The sequence below is a fragment of the Boleophthalmus pectinirostris genome, unplaced genomic scaffold, assembly GCF_026225935.1.
Source record: "Boleophthalmus pectinirostris isolate CB_2022bp ecotype Guang Dong unplaced genomic scaffold, ASM2622593v1 HiC_scaffold_12, whole genome shotgun sequence".
In the NCBI taxonomy this organism is placed as follows: Eukaryota; Metazoa; Chordata; class Actinopteri; order Gobiiformes; family Gobiidae; genus Boleophthalmus; species Boleophthalmus pectinirostris.
This window is the reverse complement of record NW_026571018.1, coordinates 3,740,611-3,754,122: the sequence shown is the minus strand read 5'-3', so window position 1 is coordinate 3,754,122 and position 13,512 is coordinate 3,740,611. Positions and strand designations below refer to the sequence as shown.

General features: G+C 45.4%; 2 protein-coding genes across 2 annotated transcripts; one reads left to right on the top strand and one right to left on the bottom strand.

Annotated features, from left to right (window-relative positions):
• The first annotated feature begins 278 nt into the window (after positions 1-278).
• Positions 279-1,211, top strand: LOC110159847 (putative gustatory receptor clone PTE03). The gene has a single exon (XM_020924451.2). It carries the CDS (start codon positions 279-281, stop codon positions 1,209-1,211), a length of 933 nt encoding a protein of 310 aa, XP_020780110.2.
• Positions 1,212-2,109: 898 nt separating this feature from the next.
• On the bottom strand, positions 2,110-13,315 carry serpinf1 (serpin peptidase inhibitor, clade F (alpha-2 antiplasmin, pigment epithelium derived factor), member 1). The gene is made up of 9 exons (XM_020924439.2): positions 13,160-13,315; positions 11,075-11,128; positions 10,465-10,525; positions 8,707-8,899; positions 8,329-8,484; positions 6,640-6,843; positions 6,419-6,558; positions 4,530-4,740; positions 2,110-2,786 (listed from the first exon to the last, which is right to left on the bottom strand). Exons 3-9 carry the CDS (start codon positions 10,522-10,524, stop codon positions 2,536-2,538), a joined length of 1,215 nt encoding a protein of 404 aa, XP_020780098.1. The 5' UTR covers position 10,525; positions 11,075-11,128; positions 13,160-13,315; the 3' UTR covers positions 2,110-2,535.
• Between the last annotated feature and the right edge of the window lie 197 nt (positions 13,316-13,512).

Below are 13,512 nucleotides of genomic sequence, written 5' to 3'. Positions count from 1 at the left end.
GCTCTTCTGTGTCCTGCTGCCTGCTGACCTGGTGATAGAGTGACACTTACATAACCAGGAGGTTCTAATCCAGTTCTGTTGTCTCAACAATGCCTGTGTGGTATCTGTGACACTGCGTAATGTCATCAGTACAAAGCGTAGAGTACATGTATGAAGCGTGTGTCATGTATGATGTTCTGTCACATGTCTATACAGCATCATCTACACAGGACCTTTGTCAAAAGTCCACATAGTATCTCATGTATGTATCCCTCTGAACTCTGACCCTCCCCAGGTGAATGGAGAACGTGAGCGGCTCTCTGCTGCAGATCGAAGGCCTGTCCCTGTCTCACTCCTCTGTCCTGCCTGTCTTCTGCTGCTTCCTGCTGTCGTATGTCCTCATGATGCTGGTGAACTTGGGGAACTGTGTGGTGATCCTGAGGGACAGGAGCCTGCACCAGCCCATGTACCTGCTGCTGTGTAACCTCTGCCTCAACGACATCATCGGGGGCACACACATCATCCCGCGTTTACTGTCCGACCTCCTGCGAGCGCCCGAAGAACGTCTCATCTCGTACAGCGCCTGTGCCACTCAGGCCTTCGTTACGCAGATGTTTGGGACGACCTCACACACAGTTCTGATGATCATGGCGTTTGACCGTTACGTGGCGATCTGTAACCCGCTGCACTACTCCACCATCATGAGTGGGCGCATGATAGTGAAGCTGATAGCGTCTGCGTGGGGCGTGGCCTTTGTCATGGTGGGGATTCTGATTGGTCTGTCACTGCGTCTGTCGCGCTGTCGCTCACTGGTCACAAACCCGTACTGTGATAATGCGTCTCTGTTTAAGCTGTCGTGTGAGAGTACCCTGATCAACAACGTGTACGGGCTGCTCTACACGGCCCTCCTGCTGAGCGCCTCCATCGGCTCCATCCTCCTGACCTACGTCAAGATCACTCTGGTGTGTCTGCGCGGACACAGCTCCAGTCTGAACCGCCGCGCCCTCCAGACCTGCTCCACCCACCTGCTGGTGTACCTGCTGCTGCTGCTCAGCGGGGCCCTGGTCATTATTCTGCACCGTTTCCCTCAGTACACAGAGCAGAGGAAACTGGCTGCTATCTTATTCTTCATGGTTCCCGGGATAGTGAACCCCATCATCTACGGAGTGCAGTGCAGGGACATACGCTGTGCCTGGGTCCGGCTCTGGGTTCCCAGCCCCAGGGGGAAATAAACTCTTTACACCTGTTTGTATTTATTCATTTAAGCAGAGTTGTTCTCATTGTTGCTGTGCTGACACGAGTCAGAGCTGCAGAGTCAGAGGTCAGAGATCAGAGTGAGGCGTTTGTGGTGGCGTCTGTGCCTCTGAGGTTTGTACCTCCTGACAGACTCTTCTCAGACTGAGACTGTGTCTGTTTTAAACTGTCTCATGAGAATAATTAACTGTAACCCACAGAGACTAATGCAGCAAAACATCGTCAACACAGACAGGTTAGACAGGGTTGGACCTGACTTAGACCTGGGTTAGACTGGGTTACACCTGGTGTAACAGCTAATAATATAAACAAATAATGAGAAATTAAATATAAAAATGTATAAGAGAAAACAAGTCAAATAAATTCTCTCACATGTACTCTTAATTACACCAGCGCCATCTATGGGTAAAACAAGTGAAGTGTTACATGGATATCAGTTCACTTGAGTATGTTTTATTTGTTTATGTGCAGCTGAGTGTGTTCATGTAAAATGAACCAGAGCTTATGTTTTATTTTTATGTGTTTGCTGCGAGACAAAGTAAACACCGCAGTAAACAGTAAAAAAGGATGTCTCGTGTCTCTCATGTTTTGGACAAGCCGGCATACCTGGGCAAGTTAGACCTGGATTAGACCTGGTTTAGACCTGGTTTAGACCTGGTTTAACCTGGTTTAACCTGGTTTAGACTCCCTCCTGCGCTCTGATCAGGACTGATCTCAGGTTTTATGTTCCTCACTGAGCTTGACACAGGGCAGCAGCGCCCCCTGGACTCAGGCTCCTGCAGGTGTCATGGGTGACTGTGGTGTCATATGACTGTGGTGCAACATAAAAACTACTTTCATTTATTTTCCTTTTGGACTTTTACTGAAATCTGAACCTTTTGCATCTTTTTTTTTGGTAATAGTGCTTTTAATTAGATCAATAAAAAGTCATCAACAACAGGATTGTGTCTCATTCTGATCATCGTCATCGTGGAGCTTCTGGTTCAGTCCTGGTTCAGCTTTGAATTAGTCCTGGTTTAGTCCTGTTTCAGTCCTGGTTCAGTCACGGTTGAATCTTGGTTTAGAGCTGATTTAGTCCTGTTTCAGTCCTGGTGAAGTCCTGGTTGAGTCTTGGTTTAGAGCTGGTTTAGTCTTAGTGCAGTCCAAGTTTAGTCCTGGTTCAGCCTTGAATTAGTCCTGGTTTAGTCCTGTTTCAACCCTGGTGTAGTCCTGGTTCAGTCCCTGTTAAGTCTTAGTTTAGAGCTGGTTTAGTCCTGGTGTGGTCCAAGTTTAATCCTGGTTTAGACCTGATTCAGTCCTGGTTCAGAGCTGGAGCAGTTTGGGGTTGGTGACCCGCCCGGTGAACAGCAGCGCTCCGGTGGATTGGTCACGGAGGAGGAAGAGGAAGGGCCGGTTGACGTGATAGGTCAGTGCAGAGGCGTGGGCGGGGTCAGGGGCGTACTGGAGACCTTCGGGGGCGGACTCTAACACCACCTTATGAAACACCGCGTTCAGTTTGACGGGCTGCACCGAAATCTGGTCCAAACCCGTGTCCGCCAGCCAATCAGTGAGGCCTGTGGGAGAGAAGAGCCAATCAGAGAAGAGAGAAGAGCCAATCAGAGAAGAGAGAAGAGCCAATCAGAGAAAGAGAAGAGCCAATCAGAGAAGGAAGAGAAGAGCCAATCAGAGAAGGAAGAGAAGAGCCAATCAGAGAAGAAAGAAGAGCCAATCAGAGAAGGAAGAGAAGAGCAAATGAACTGAGAGTAAATGGTAATTGGTCACATTTTTATATAGCACTTTTCCACTTTCAAGGCCCTCAAAGCATTTTACAACAAGGACCCACACTGAAAAAAATTACTTGTAAGATATACTACAAAAAATCCTTTGCACTAGCACCTTTTCAGTAAGTTTTACTGCTGTAATATTAGGTACAATTTACTTCTCAATATTAAGTAAAATGTACCTTATTACCACAATGAACAGTAATGAATTAACTGAGTAATAGATACTCAATTTTTGAAGTTAGAAGCCATATTCATGTAAATAAATGAATGAAATAAATGAAATATTGTCATAATTAATTGCATTGGTGTGATAAAATCACTAAGTAAATATTTTATGTTTAGTATTTACTGATGTATAATAAATGGTACATTTTTATACAGTGCTTTTCCACCTTCAAGGCTCAAAGTGCTTTACAACAAGGAACCACTCACACATTCACACACACATTTACACACACATTTACACACCAGTGTACACAGACACTGGGGTGAGGTGGGTTAAGTGTTTTGCCCAAGGACACAACGACAATCACACCAGCCAACCTGTGGGTCAGTGGATCTGCCCATTCAACCAATGATCTTTGTGTCAAGAACAGGATTTGAACTAGAGCATGGAAACCCGACCAAAGTCTAACGGGTCAGACAGATTCGGATGAATATTTAGAACTTGGACTAGACTCTGACACATCCGCATGTCAGATGTTTCCTGTCTACAGTAAAACCTCTCGCTTTGAGACTCTTAAGTGTTCAAAAGATCAGAACTCTGCACTTCTAGTTTAGGTACAAGTCAAAACTGTGTTATTATTATTTGTGAAATGTGGTGCAAAACTTCAGATACAGGGTTTTTAAAGCATAAAAGAGGCGATAAAGTCCACAGGAAGTAGACACTATGGCTAATCTGCAGCTTCACTTCGATCCGCGCAAAACACATGTGAGGAACTACTCTCACCTTTTTACTTTTAAAGAATGCCTCAAACTGGATTAACAGTGCTGTTTTGTGGACTGGATGTCATTATTTGTAGAGGACAACTTCTATGGATAATGTGGATGAGATGCTTCAGTTTAATTTTACCACTTTACAAGAGGTGAGTAATAAAGTCTGCTCATTATTTTTGTCATATCCCTAATGTCCGTTACAGGCCACACAAACAATATCCTACGAGTGTCATTAGGCCTGTGTGTGTGATTTTAACTGCGTTGGGTTCAGTCAGGTTTGGAAACAAATATCTTAATACCTATCGGGCTCGGGTCGGATTCGATCACTGCTCTGTCGGATGGGGACCAGGCTTGGAGAGAAGAATTCGGCCTAGTCCACACTCTAATTCGAACTGCCAACCTTCTGATCAGTGGACAAAGGCTCTACCAACTGAGCTACTGTTGTTTTTTAGGACACCCTTATGTCTTAAATCTCATAAGAGTACATTTTTATAGGACCTTCAAGTGAGGTATCCTTTATCCATGACTGCCAAAAGTGTGGTTATTAAAGTGTGAGCAGAGAAATAACACAGTGTTTATGTTTCCTCAAACACAGACCGAGGTTGGGGAGCAGCGACATCAGGTTTTTGCTGTAGGCTCCCTTCAGACTGGGCATGCTCAGAGAGACGTGGGCGGGGAGCATCGTCATGGACAGGTCCTGGACGAATTCCGCCGTCAGCGCGTCCTCGATCGCCGTGAGGTTTGAGGTCACGGTGTCAGGCAGGAAGAGGAAGAGGCTGACTCCATCCTGCATGGGGAGCTCTGCGATCTGAGGGGTAAAAGGTAAACGGTAAACCATGTTTCAGAAAGAGTGTTCTGTTTTGCTTTGAAATTAGTTAGTTATTTTCACTTTTGACCTGTTACAAGTGGCTAAATGTGCTCAGTCCAGTCTTACCCATTGACAAATTTAACGGTGATTACATGGTATTTGATTCCACTTGTCCTTACTCTTACAGACCTTTTTCACAACAGTCTGAAGTGTTGCGATGTAGGATAAACGTCACTTATGTTATGTTTTGTCACTAATGCTTTTCTATGGCAAAATATCTGTGGAAATGTCTTGTGTATCTTTCCACCAGCTTCATAAATCTGCCCCATCACCAAATCGATTTTATTCATGACGATAATGTTAGTTTCGCTCAGGAGTAGTTCACTAATGCTCGTCGTTGTTCACCTTTACGTTTTCGTCTTTCTTACCTTAATAGTTGTGGATAAATTGTTCATGTTTATCCTTTGTGGACCTTGTTGGATGAAGATTTGGTGATGGGGCAGATTTATGAAGCTGGTGGAAAATACGTGCGACAGTTCCACAGATATTTTGCGATAGAAAAGCATTATGCAAGTGACGTTTACCCTACATTGCGGCACTCCCAGTCGTTGTGAAAAAGGTCTATTGGGCTGATGCATTTTGGTTGAATAGCGCCCTCTTGTGATGACTGGTAGTGATAAGTGCCCCTGGATCCGAGAGCATGTTGCCAGTTCATGAGAAACAGGCACAAGGATTTTAGCTCTGTCGGTAAAAATCGTGAATTTCTTTTTAATTATTCATTATATGATCACAGCCTTTATGAGCTCATATTTCATACAATGTTTGAGTTATAACACAGTAATGGACTGTTACAAGTCATGACAGAAGCTTTAAACTTTTAGATTTGCTGTACAGCCCCTCTTTAACCATGATGGCGGAAGCTACAGAAACTCTAAGGCTACGTTCAGACTGAAGGGCTTAATGCTCAATTTGGGTTTTTGGGGAAATCCGATTTTTTTGCTAGGTCATTCACATTTCCAATTAAAAGTGACTTGTATGTGATCTCCAGTGTGAACTTTACACGGCCCAAAAGTGTCACACACAGCGAGCGTGATCAGTGTTTACGGAAGTCGCTTAAACATGGACGCAGCATTGAGCACCTGGAGGTTTTAATTTAAAGCTGCTGTCGTACCGGAGCCAGAACATGTACAGCTGATTTGTTTTAAGGAGGAGATTGAGAAGAAAAAGGACGAGGTTTTTGGCCGTGGCGTTTTGTGGGGCAGTGGCAGCAACGTCTGTAAAAAGGAACATGTGAGTGCAGAGTCGCAGCCAAGATTGGAGGGACTAACATGTGCTTCACTGTTTCACTCACAAGGAGATAAGAAGAATGTTTGTGTACATTTGTGATGTGTAGGTGGATGAATGCGACCTGACCGTTCAAACTGAAGTCACATGTCAAAAGATCAGATATGTATCGGTTTTAGGAGCACATATCCAAGTGACCTGGGTTGCATTTGAAAAAAATCAGATCTATATCATTAAAAGATCAGATACAGGAGCATAGGGGCCAAAAAATCACATTTGGGTCACTTCAGGCTGCAGTCTGAACGTCGCCTAAGTCTTTGTGCAAATGAGTTTCATCATCATGAAGTTTTGACCAGTCAGATGTTTGTCCAGGAGCTCTGTTTGAGTTACTGACCGTGCAGCTCAGGTCCGAGTCGATGCCCATCTTTATCGGGTAGTTGTCCTGTCGCATCATAGGCACTTGGACCGAAGTAGAACCATCGACCTGGAACTGACTCATGGAACCAGTGCTTCCAAAACGGGTCACCCACTTTCCTATGGAGAGAAACCAGGGTCAGAGAAACAGAGGAGAGGGTCAGAGGAGCAGAGGAGGAGCAGATGGAGCAGAGGATGGACCTTTGAAATAGGCCGCAGTGACCGCTGTGACTCCAGGGTTTCGGGGCAGATTGCTGGTCAGGATCCTCAAGACCTTCCCTGAGGTCTGCTGAGAGACCCAGTCATTGATCTCCTTCTGGTCCTTGGATCCTCCCTGAAGAGCTTTGGGTCTGGTTCCGTACGTTTGCTCCACCAGCGTGAAGTACTCCTGCTTCAGACGCAGACCTGCTCGAACAGAAGACACAGTCAGTGCAGCAGGTCCTCTCACCTGGGTTTAGAGCGTAGACTGTAGAAGTGGACAGAGAAGTAAGAAGCGGACTAAGGAACTACAATGTCACCCATAGAGTTCTACTCCAATGAAGCTCATCCAGTTAATCAATGAAGCTTCAGAGGCGAATTTGGAGTCAAGTTCCGTATTTGGATTTTTGACTGCGAGAAACATATCAACCACAGAATCAATCAGGGGTGGCGACGCTGGTTTAGCACACTTAGCCATGCTGTCAATCAGAGGTGGGACCAAGTCGTTGTTTTGCAAGTCTCAAGTCTTTGACCTCAACTCCGAGTCAAGTCCCATAAGTCCAAGTCAAGTCCAAGTCGTTTGCTTTGAGCTTCAAGTCATTTCAAGTCTTTAAACCAAATTTATATGAATTTTAAGATAAATTGTACTTGGTCATAGTATATTTCTATATGAGTATTTATATATGAGTTGTAGAAATGCAATTTTTTTCCTTTTGAAATGTCTTGACAAGATCTTAGTTTGAATCATTACGGTCAGAAAAGAAAGAATTCAGATTTAAAAGTGCTAAATAACAGTTATTTTGTCATGAAGGATCATGTTCTATGCAGTTCCATCTGTTTTACTGCATTTTACTGTGTTGTACTTTATATTACTGTAGTACTTTTGAGGATACCACATCACAGTACTTCAGTTACATCCAAAGTGAAAAACAGAAGTGGCAGGGACATGTTCCAGTTTGTTCCTGTAAAATTCAGCGCTGCATTTATCAACTGTAAAGAGAAAAGTATTTTCAAAAAACATATACTTTTTAGGAAAAGCATCAAGTCTTCCCAAGTCACAGGCCTCAAGTCCGAGTCAAGTCCCAAGTCATTGACCTTCACATCCAAGTGGAGTCCCAAGTCTCAGTCCGTTTTATCAAGTCAAGTCTCAAGTCCTAAAAATAGTGACTCAAGTCTGACTTGAGTCCAAGTCACAACTTGCAAGTTCCCACCTCTGCTGTCAATCAAACCATCAGGAGCGACCTCGGGGAAAGAAGGCACCTGACTGATCTGGTATTCATTTTCATATCTGGATTTACAGACAATAGAGTGAAATAAAAACACCAGAGTGAGTTAATAATAACATTTTAAGGTCAGAATGACAAGTCTGACAGCAGCAGTTACAGAGAGAGGGGTCACTTCTTGAATAGAAAGTGAATTAGAGCCAGAAGTCCATGGAGCCAGAAATGCACCTATGCTGATTCGTAGTAGTAGTAGGATTTGCAATAGTAGTATTTGCAGTAGTAGATAGATTAGATTTATTGTCACAAATACAACAAAACTCCAACAGAGCAAAAGTGCAGCAATAAAAATGAATTAATATAGACACATTCTCACATTCAGACCAATAAAAACATTGGGTCGTGGGTAGAAGCTGGTAGTAATAGTATCTCCAGTCATAGTATTTGCAGTAGTAGTATTTGCAGTACTCACGGCGGCTGAGGTACAGTCGGGCTGCAGTACTCAGTCCTTTTCCTGTGGCGGTGCTGGAGCTCAGGAGGGACCTCAGGGTGGTGTGGAGCGCCGGGTCCTGGAGCGTGTGGTACCTCAGGGCCCGGGTCAGGTCTCTCTGAGAGTACGGCGTCCCACCTGGGAACAAAAAGTACTACAGAGTACACAAGAGTACACAGAGTAGTACAGAGTATATACGTCGAACCTCTACACATGAGAGTACTGCAGAGGATTACGCCAAACCTCCTGAGTACATAGAGTACTACAGGCACTTTTAGACCGAGGCCAGACCAGGTCCTGCTGAGTCTCTGCTCCAGGCTCTGCTTTAGACCTGGTTTATCTGTGTTTTTTCTGCCTTACCCATAGACAGCTGTGTCAGAGCAGCGGAGACGCTCAGGGGAGACAGGAGCACGTTGCCGGTCTCTTGGGCGCACAGGGATCGGAAAAGGTTGTAGCCGAAGTCTGAGGCGGCGGCGGCCAACTTGGTGGTGGGCGTAGTGAACAGCTCCACATGCTCCTCCTCCTCTGGGGGCGTGGCCTCAGCCGGATCTGACTGAAGGGGGCAGCACAGGGTAAAAAAAAACAAAAAACGGACGACTGTTTTTCCTCTGCAATCCTGATCTAATGTGATTTAGATTTAGTCAAAAGTTTTAGAACACCACACTTTTCCAGTTTTTTACTGTTGACTAAAACATATTCTAAACTTCTGATTCATGAAAGTTTCCACCTTTGGGAGATAAAACAGCTGAACACACTCGTGGCTCGTTCTTTTTACAACAGAAATCAAATATTGTTCAGAAAGTTCTTCCCAAGTCTGTTGCAGAAGTTTCCATAAATGTGTGGCACTTGTAGGTTGGGGTTTAAGTCTGGACACGGTGCTGCTGGACACTCCAGGTTTTCAAGGCTTTACCGTCTTGTTCTTTTTTCCTGAGGTAGTTTTGGCAGGGCTTGGATTTGTGTTTTGTTCTTTTATCTATTTTTTTTTTTTATGTCTGTCTGTTCAGTTCTTACCTTTGTACCATTTCAAGCTCTTGCCCGAGTTGAAATGCAATAAACAACTGGAAAGATTAGGGTGTTCTAAAACTTTTGACCGGCCCTTTTTTGGAGTGTCCTCTGGGGGAGGAGTGACAGGACAATGTGTGTAATAAAGAAGCAGGGTGTGGTATAACAAACACGTAGCAGTCTCTTCATTTTGTCTTCTTATGAACTTTAACTTCTTCTCATTCTTTAACCCTGGCAGGTCCAGACTGACATGTTACTTCAACTTCTTGGGTTATTTTTTAAAGACATGTACCAGTGACAGTTCTGAAGATGCAGCAGCAGCCAGAACATGTCAACAAGGGAAATACACTTTACTGTTTTGTTTTTAAAAAGAACCCAAGAAGTTAAAATAAATTCACCAGCAAGGACCACACCAACAGCGACATAGAGCGAAGAAGAGGTTTATTGGTAATGTACGAGGCGGGGCCCTTAGGCAAGACACTTCACCCTCATTGCCTCGTATGAAAGTGGTGTGTGTGTGATGTGTAATAAACCTCCAAAGGAGGAGAGTGCATACAGTCTGCTCTGGCCGCTGTGCGACGTTCTTTCAAATCGTCTAGTGTATTCTGATTTCTGACCTAGTCACAGGAGAGAAATGAAATTGAGCGGAGGCACTAGGTGGCGCCAACCTGGCTATGATTGTGTTGGGTGGAGGGGCAGATGGCACAGATTGACAGCCTCGTTTGTGTCAGTCTGCCCCGGGCAGCTGTGGCTACAATAGTAGTTTACACCACCGAGTGTGGAGTGAATGAACAATTGTCTGTAACAGTATAAAAGTGACACATTTGTCTGTGAAAAATGCTGTACAAATAAAAACTGACTTAAACTTAGTCCTGGTTCGATCCTGGTTTAGTTCTGCATTTTTCTCTTTTGAAATCACGAGGAGAGCAGCCAAACCACATGGAAACTATCTGTGTCTGCTCCTCCGCCAACTGAGCCAGATGCCCTCCCACGCTCCCACAACTGAGCCAGATGCCCTCCCACGCTCCCACAACTAAGCCAGATGCCCTCCCACGCTCCCACAGCCACGTGAGTCAGATGTGTCAGATGCCCTCCCATGTATCACGTGTGTTTTACCTGAGCCAGAGCCGACCCCAGGAACACTCCACAGAAGAGCAGTGAAGAGAGGACCCTCATCCTGCAAGACCAGAGACCAGATTTAGTCCTGCTTTAGTCCTGCTTTAGTCCTGCTTTAGTCCTGCTTTAGTCCTGGTTTAGTCCTAGTTTAGTCCTGGTTTAGTCCTAGTTTAGTCCTGGTTTAGTTCTGATTTAGTCCTGCTTTAATCCTAGTTTAGTCCTAGTTCAGTCCTGCTTTAGTACTGCTTTAGTGCTGCTTTAGTCCTGGTTTAGTCCTGTTTTAGTCCTGGTTTTGTCCTAGTTTAGTCCTGGTTTACTCTTGCTTTAGTCCTAGTTTAGTCCTGGTTTAGTCCTGGTTTAGTCCTGTTTTAGTCCTGGTTTTGTCCTGCTTTAATCCTGCTTTAGTCCTAGTTTAGTCCTGGTTTAGTCCTGGTTCAGTCCTGGTTTAGTCCTGGTTTAGTCTTGCTTTAGTCCTGCTTTAATCCTAGTTTAGTCCTGGTTCAGTCCTGCTTTAGTGCTGCTTTAGTGCTGCTTTAGTCCTGGTTTAGTCCTGTTTTAGTCCTGGTTTAGTCCCGGTTTAATCCTGTATTAAAAGTCCAAATGTTCTGACCTGGTTTAGCTCCAGCGTGTGCTCTTCTGCCTCTGTCTGTGGAACTTTAAACATCTGGAAGAGATTTAACCCCAACAAAACACAAAGAGATAGAGAGAATGAGGAGAGAGAGATAGAGAGAGAGTGCAGGAGAGAGGGAGGAGGAGGGGGAGAGAGAGAGTGCGAAAGAGGGAGCGAGAGAGAGAGAGAGAGAGGGAGGGAAAGAGAGAAGGAGGAGGAGGCGGAGGGAGAGAGCGTGAAAGAGAGAGAGAGAGGTGGGGGCAGAGAGAGAGTGCAAGAGAGAGAGAGAGAACAGGGGGGGGGAGAAAGAGAGAGAGGGAGAGAGAGAAGAGACAGAGAGAGAGAGAGAGAAGAGACAGAGAGAGAGAGAGGGGTGGGGGCAGAGAGAGAGTGCAAGAGAGAGAGAGAGAACGGGGGGGGGGGGCAGAAAGAGAGAGAGGGAGAGAGAGAAGAGACAGAGAGAGAGAGTGGGTGAGGACGGGAGTCTGAGTTTGTGTGAAACTTTCTGGAGACAGTTTTATGGAACAATCCTGCGTCTGATTTAAACAGTTTGGTCTGAAGAGACTAAGACCTGGACCAGGATCAGACCTGGACTAGAACCAGACCAAGACCAGACCAGGACTAGGACCAGACCAGGATCCTGGCTCAGGTCTGGTCATGTGACAGAGAGGTCAGGTGACTGGGGTCATGACATTTACATTCTCAGAGTCAGAGGAGAAATGTCCCTGATTTGTGTCAGACCAAAGACCGGGTTTAGTCCTGGTTTAGTCCTGGTTTTATCACTGGTTTAGACCTAGTTTAATCCTTGTTTAGACCTGATTTAGTCATGATTTAATCCTAGTTTAGTCCTTGTTTTAGTCCTGGTTTAGTCCTGGTTCAGGTCTGCTTCAGTCTTGCTTCAGACTTGCTTGGACTGGTCTTTTATTGTGAAATTCCTGTGGCGCCGTCTGGACTCTTACTGTGAAATATCACACGCCGCACTCAGAAGTGGCACTTCCTGTCTGCGCCAGAGTCCGACGCCGAGACTAAACCCGGACCAGACGTGAACCAGACCTGGACTACACCTGGGCCGGACCGAGACCCAGACATGGACTAAACCTGGACCTGACCAAGACCCAGACTTGGATTAAACCTGGACCAGACCTGACCCAGACCTGGACTAAACTTGGGTCAGACCAAGACCCAGACTTGAACCAGACCTGGACTAGACCAAGACCTGATCCAGAACTGGATTAATCCTGGGCCAGACCAAGACCCAGACCTGGATTAATAAACCTGAGCCAGACCTGAACCAGACATGGACCAAGACCCAGACCTGGACTAAACCTGGACCAGACCAACACTCAGACCTGGATTAAACCTGTTCCAGGCCAAGACCCAGACTTGAACCAGACCTAGACTAGACCAAGACCTGAACCAGAATTGAATTAAACCTGGACCAGACCAAGATCCAGACCTCGACTAAACCTGAGTCAGACCTGAACCAGACATGGACCAGACCAAGACCCTGACCTGGATAAAACCTGGACCTTACCAAGACCCAGACCTGAATTAAACCTGGGTCAGACCTGAACCAGACATGGATGAGACCAAGATTTAGACCTGGACTAAACCTGGGCCAAACCTGAACTAGACCTGAACTAGACCTGGACCAAACGTGATTCCGACTTCGCCCAGACCAAGACCCAAGCTTGAACCAGACTTGGACTAGACCAAGACTTGAACCAGAACTGAATTACATCTGAACCAGACCTGCTTTGGGATTTTAGTTCAAATGTGCATCCACCAGAGGGCAGCACTGTTCTGTACACACTCTGCTACTACTACTACCACTACTACTACTACTACACCTACTACTACTACTATTACTACTTCTACTACGACTACTATGACTACTACAATTACTACTACTTCTACTTCTACTACGTCTTTCTCTTAAAATAAACATCAGACTTTCTTTTCAAACTATTTTTTCAAGGGGACAAAATGTTTTCAGACTCGTCCAAGTCCCTGGGCGAGACCAGACCCGGACCAAGACTGAACCAAGACCAAAGACCAGAGACCAGAGATCACTTTAGAACCTACCTGGACCACTGGGGGACCACACAAGTGCAAGACCAACATGGGAATATAAAAGAAAGTATGATCGTTTAAAAGTAAAATCACATTCTATTTGTCCTGGTTTGGTCCTGGTTTGGTCCCAGATTTAGTCCTGGTTTAATCCTGGTTCTGATCCGTGTGATGTTTTTCCAGTCAATGGTGAGAGGGAGAGGGGAGCTGTTAATGTTTACACAAATCCAGGTCCAGGCAAGACCTCCCCCAGAGTCCAGATCAGAGACCAAAGAGAGTCTGACCGGACCAGAAACTAGAGTCCAGACCAGAAACTAGAGTCCAGACCAAAAACTAGAGTCCAGACCAGAAACTAGAGTCCAGACCAG

Excerpts from the sequence above, each read along its gene's own strand:
- LOC110159847 (XM_020924451.2), top strand. The coding sequence starts at position 279 with ATGGAGAACGTGAGCGGCTCTCTGCTGCAGATCGAAGGCCTGTCCCTG.
- serpinf1 (XM_020924439.2), bottom strand. The coding sequence starts at position 10,524 with ATGAGGGTCCTCTCTTCACTGCTCTTCTGTGGAGTGTTCCTGGGGTCG. Across the intron at positions 8,485-8,706 it reads TCTGACACAGCTGTCTATGG|GTGGGACGCCGTACTCTCAG; the intron begins GTAAGGCAGAAA and ends TTTTGTTCCCAG. Across the intron at positions 6,844-8,328 it reads CCGACTGTACCTCAGCCGCC|GTCTGCGTCTGAAGCAGGAG; the intron begins GTGAGTACTGCA and ends CTGTTCGAGCAG.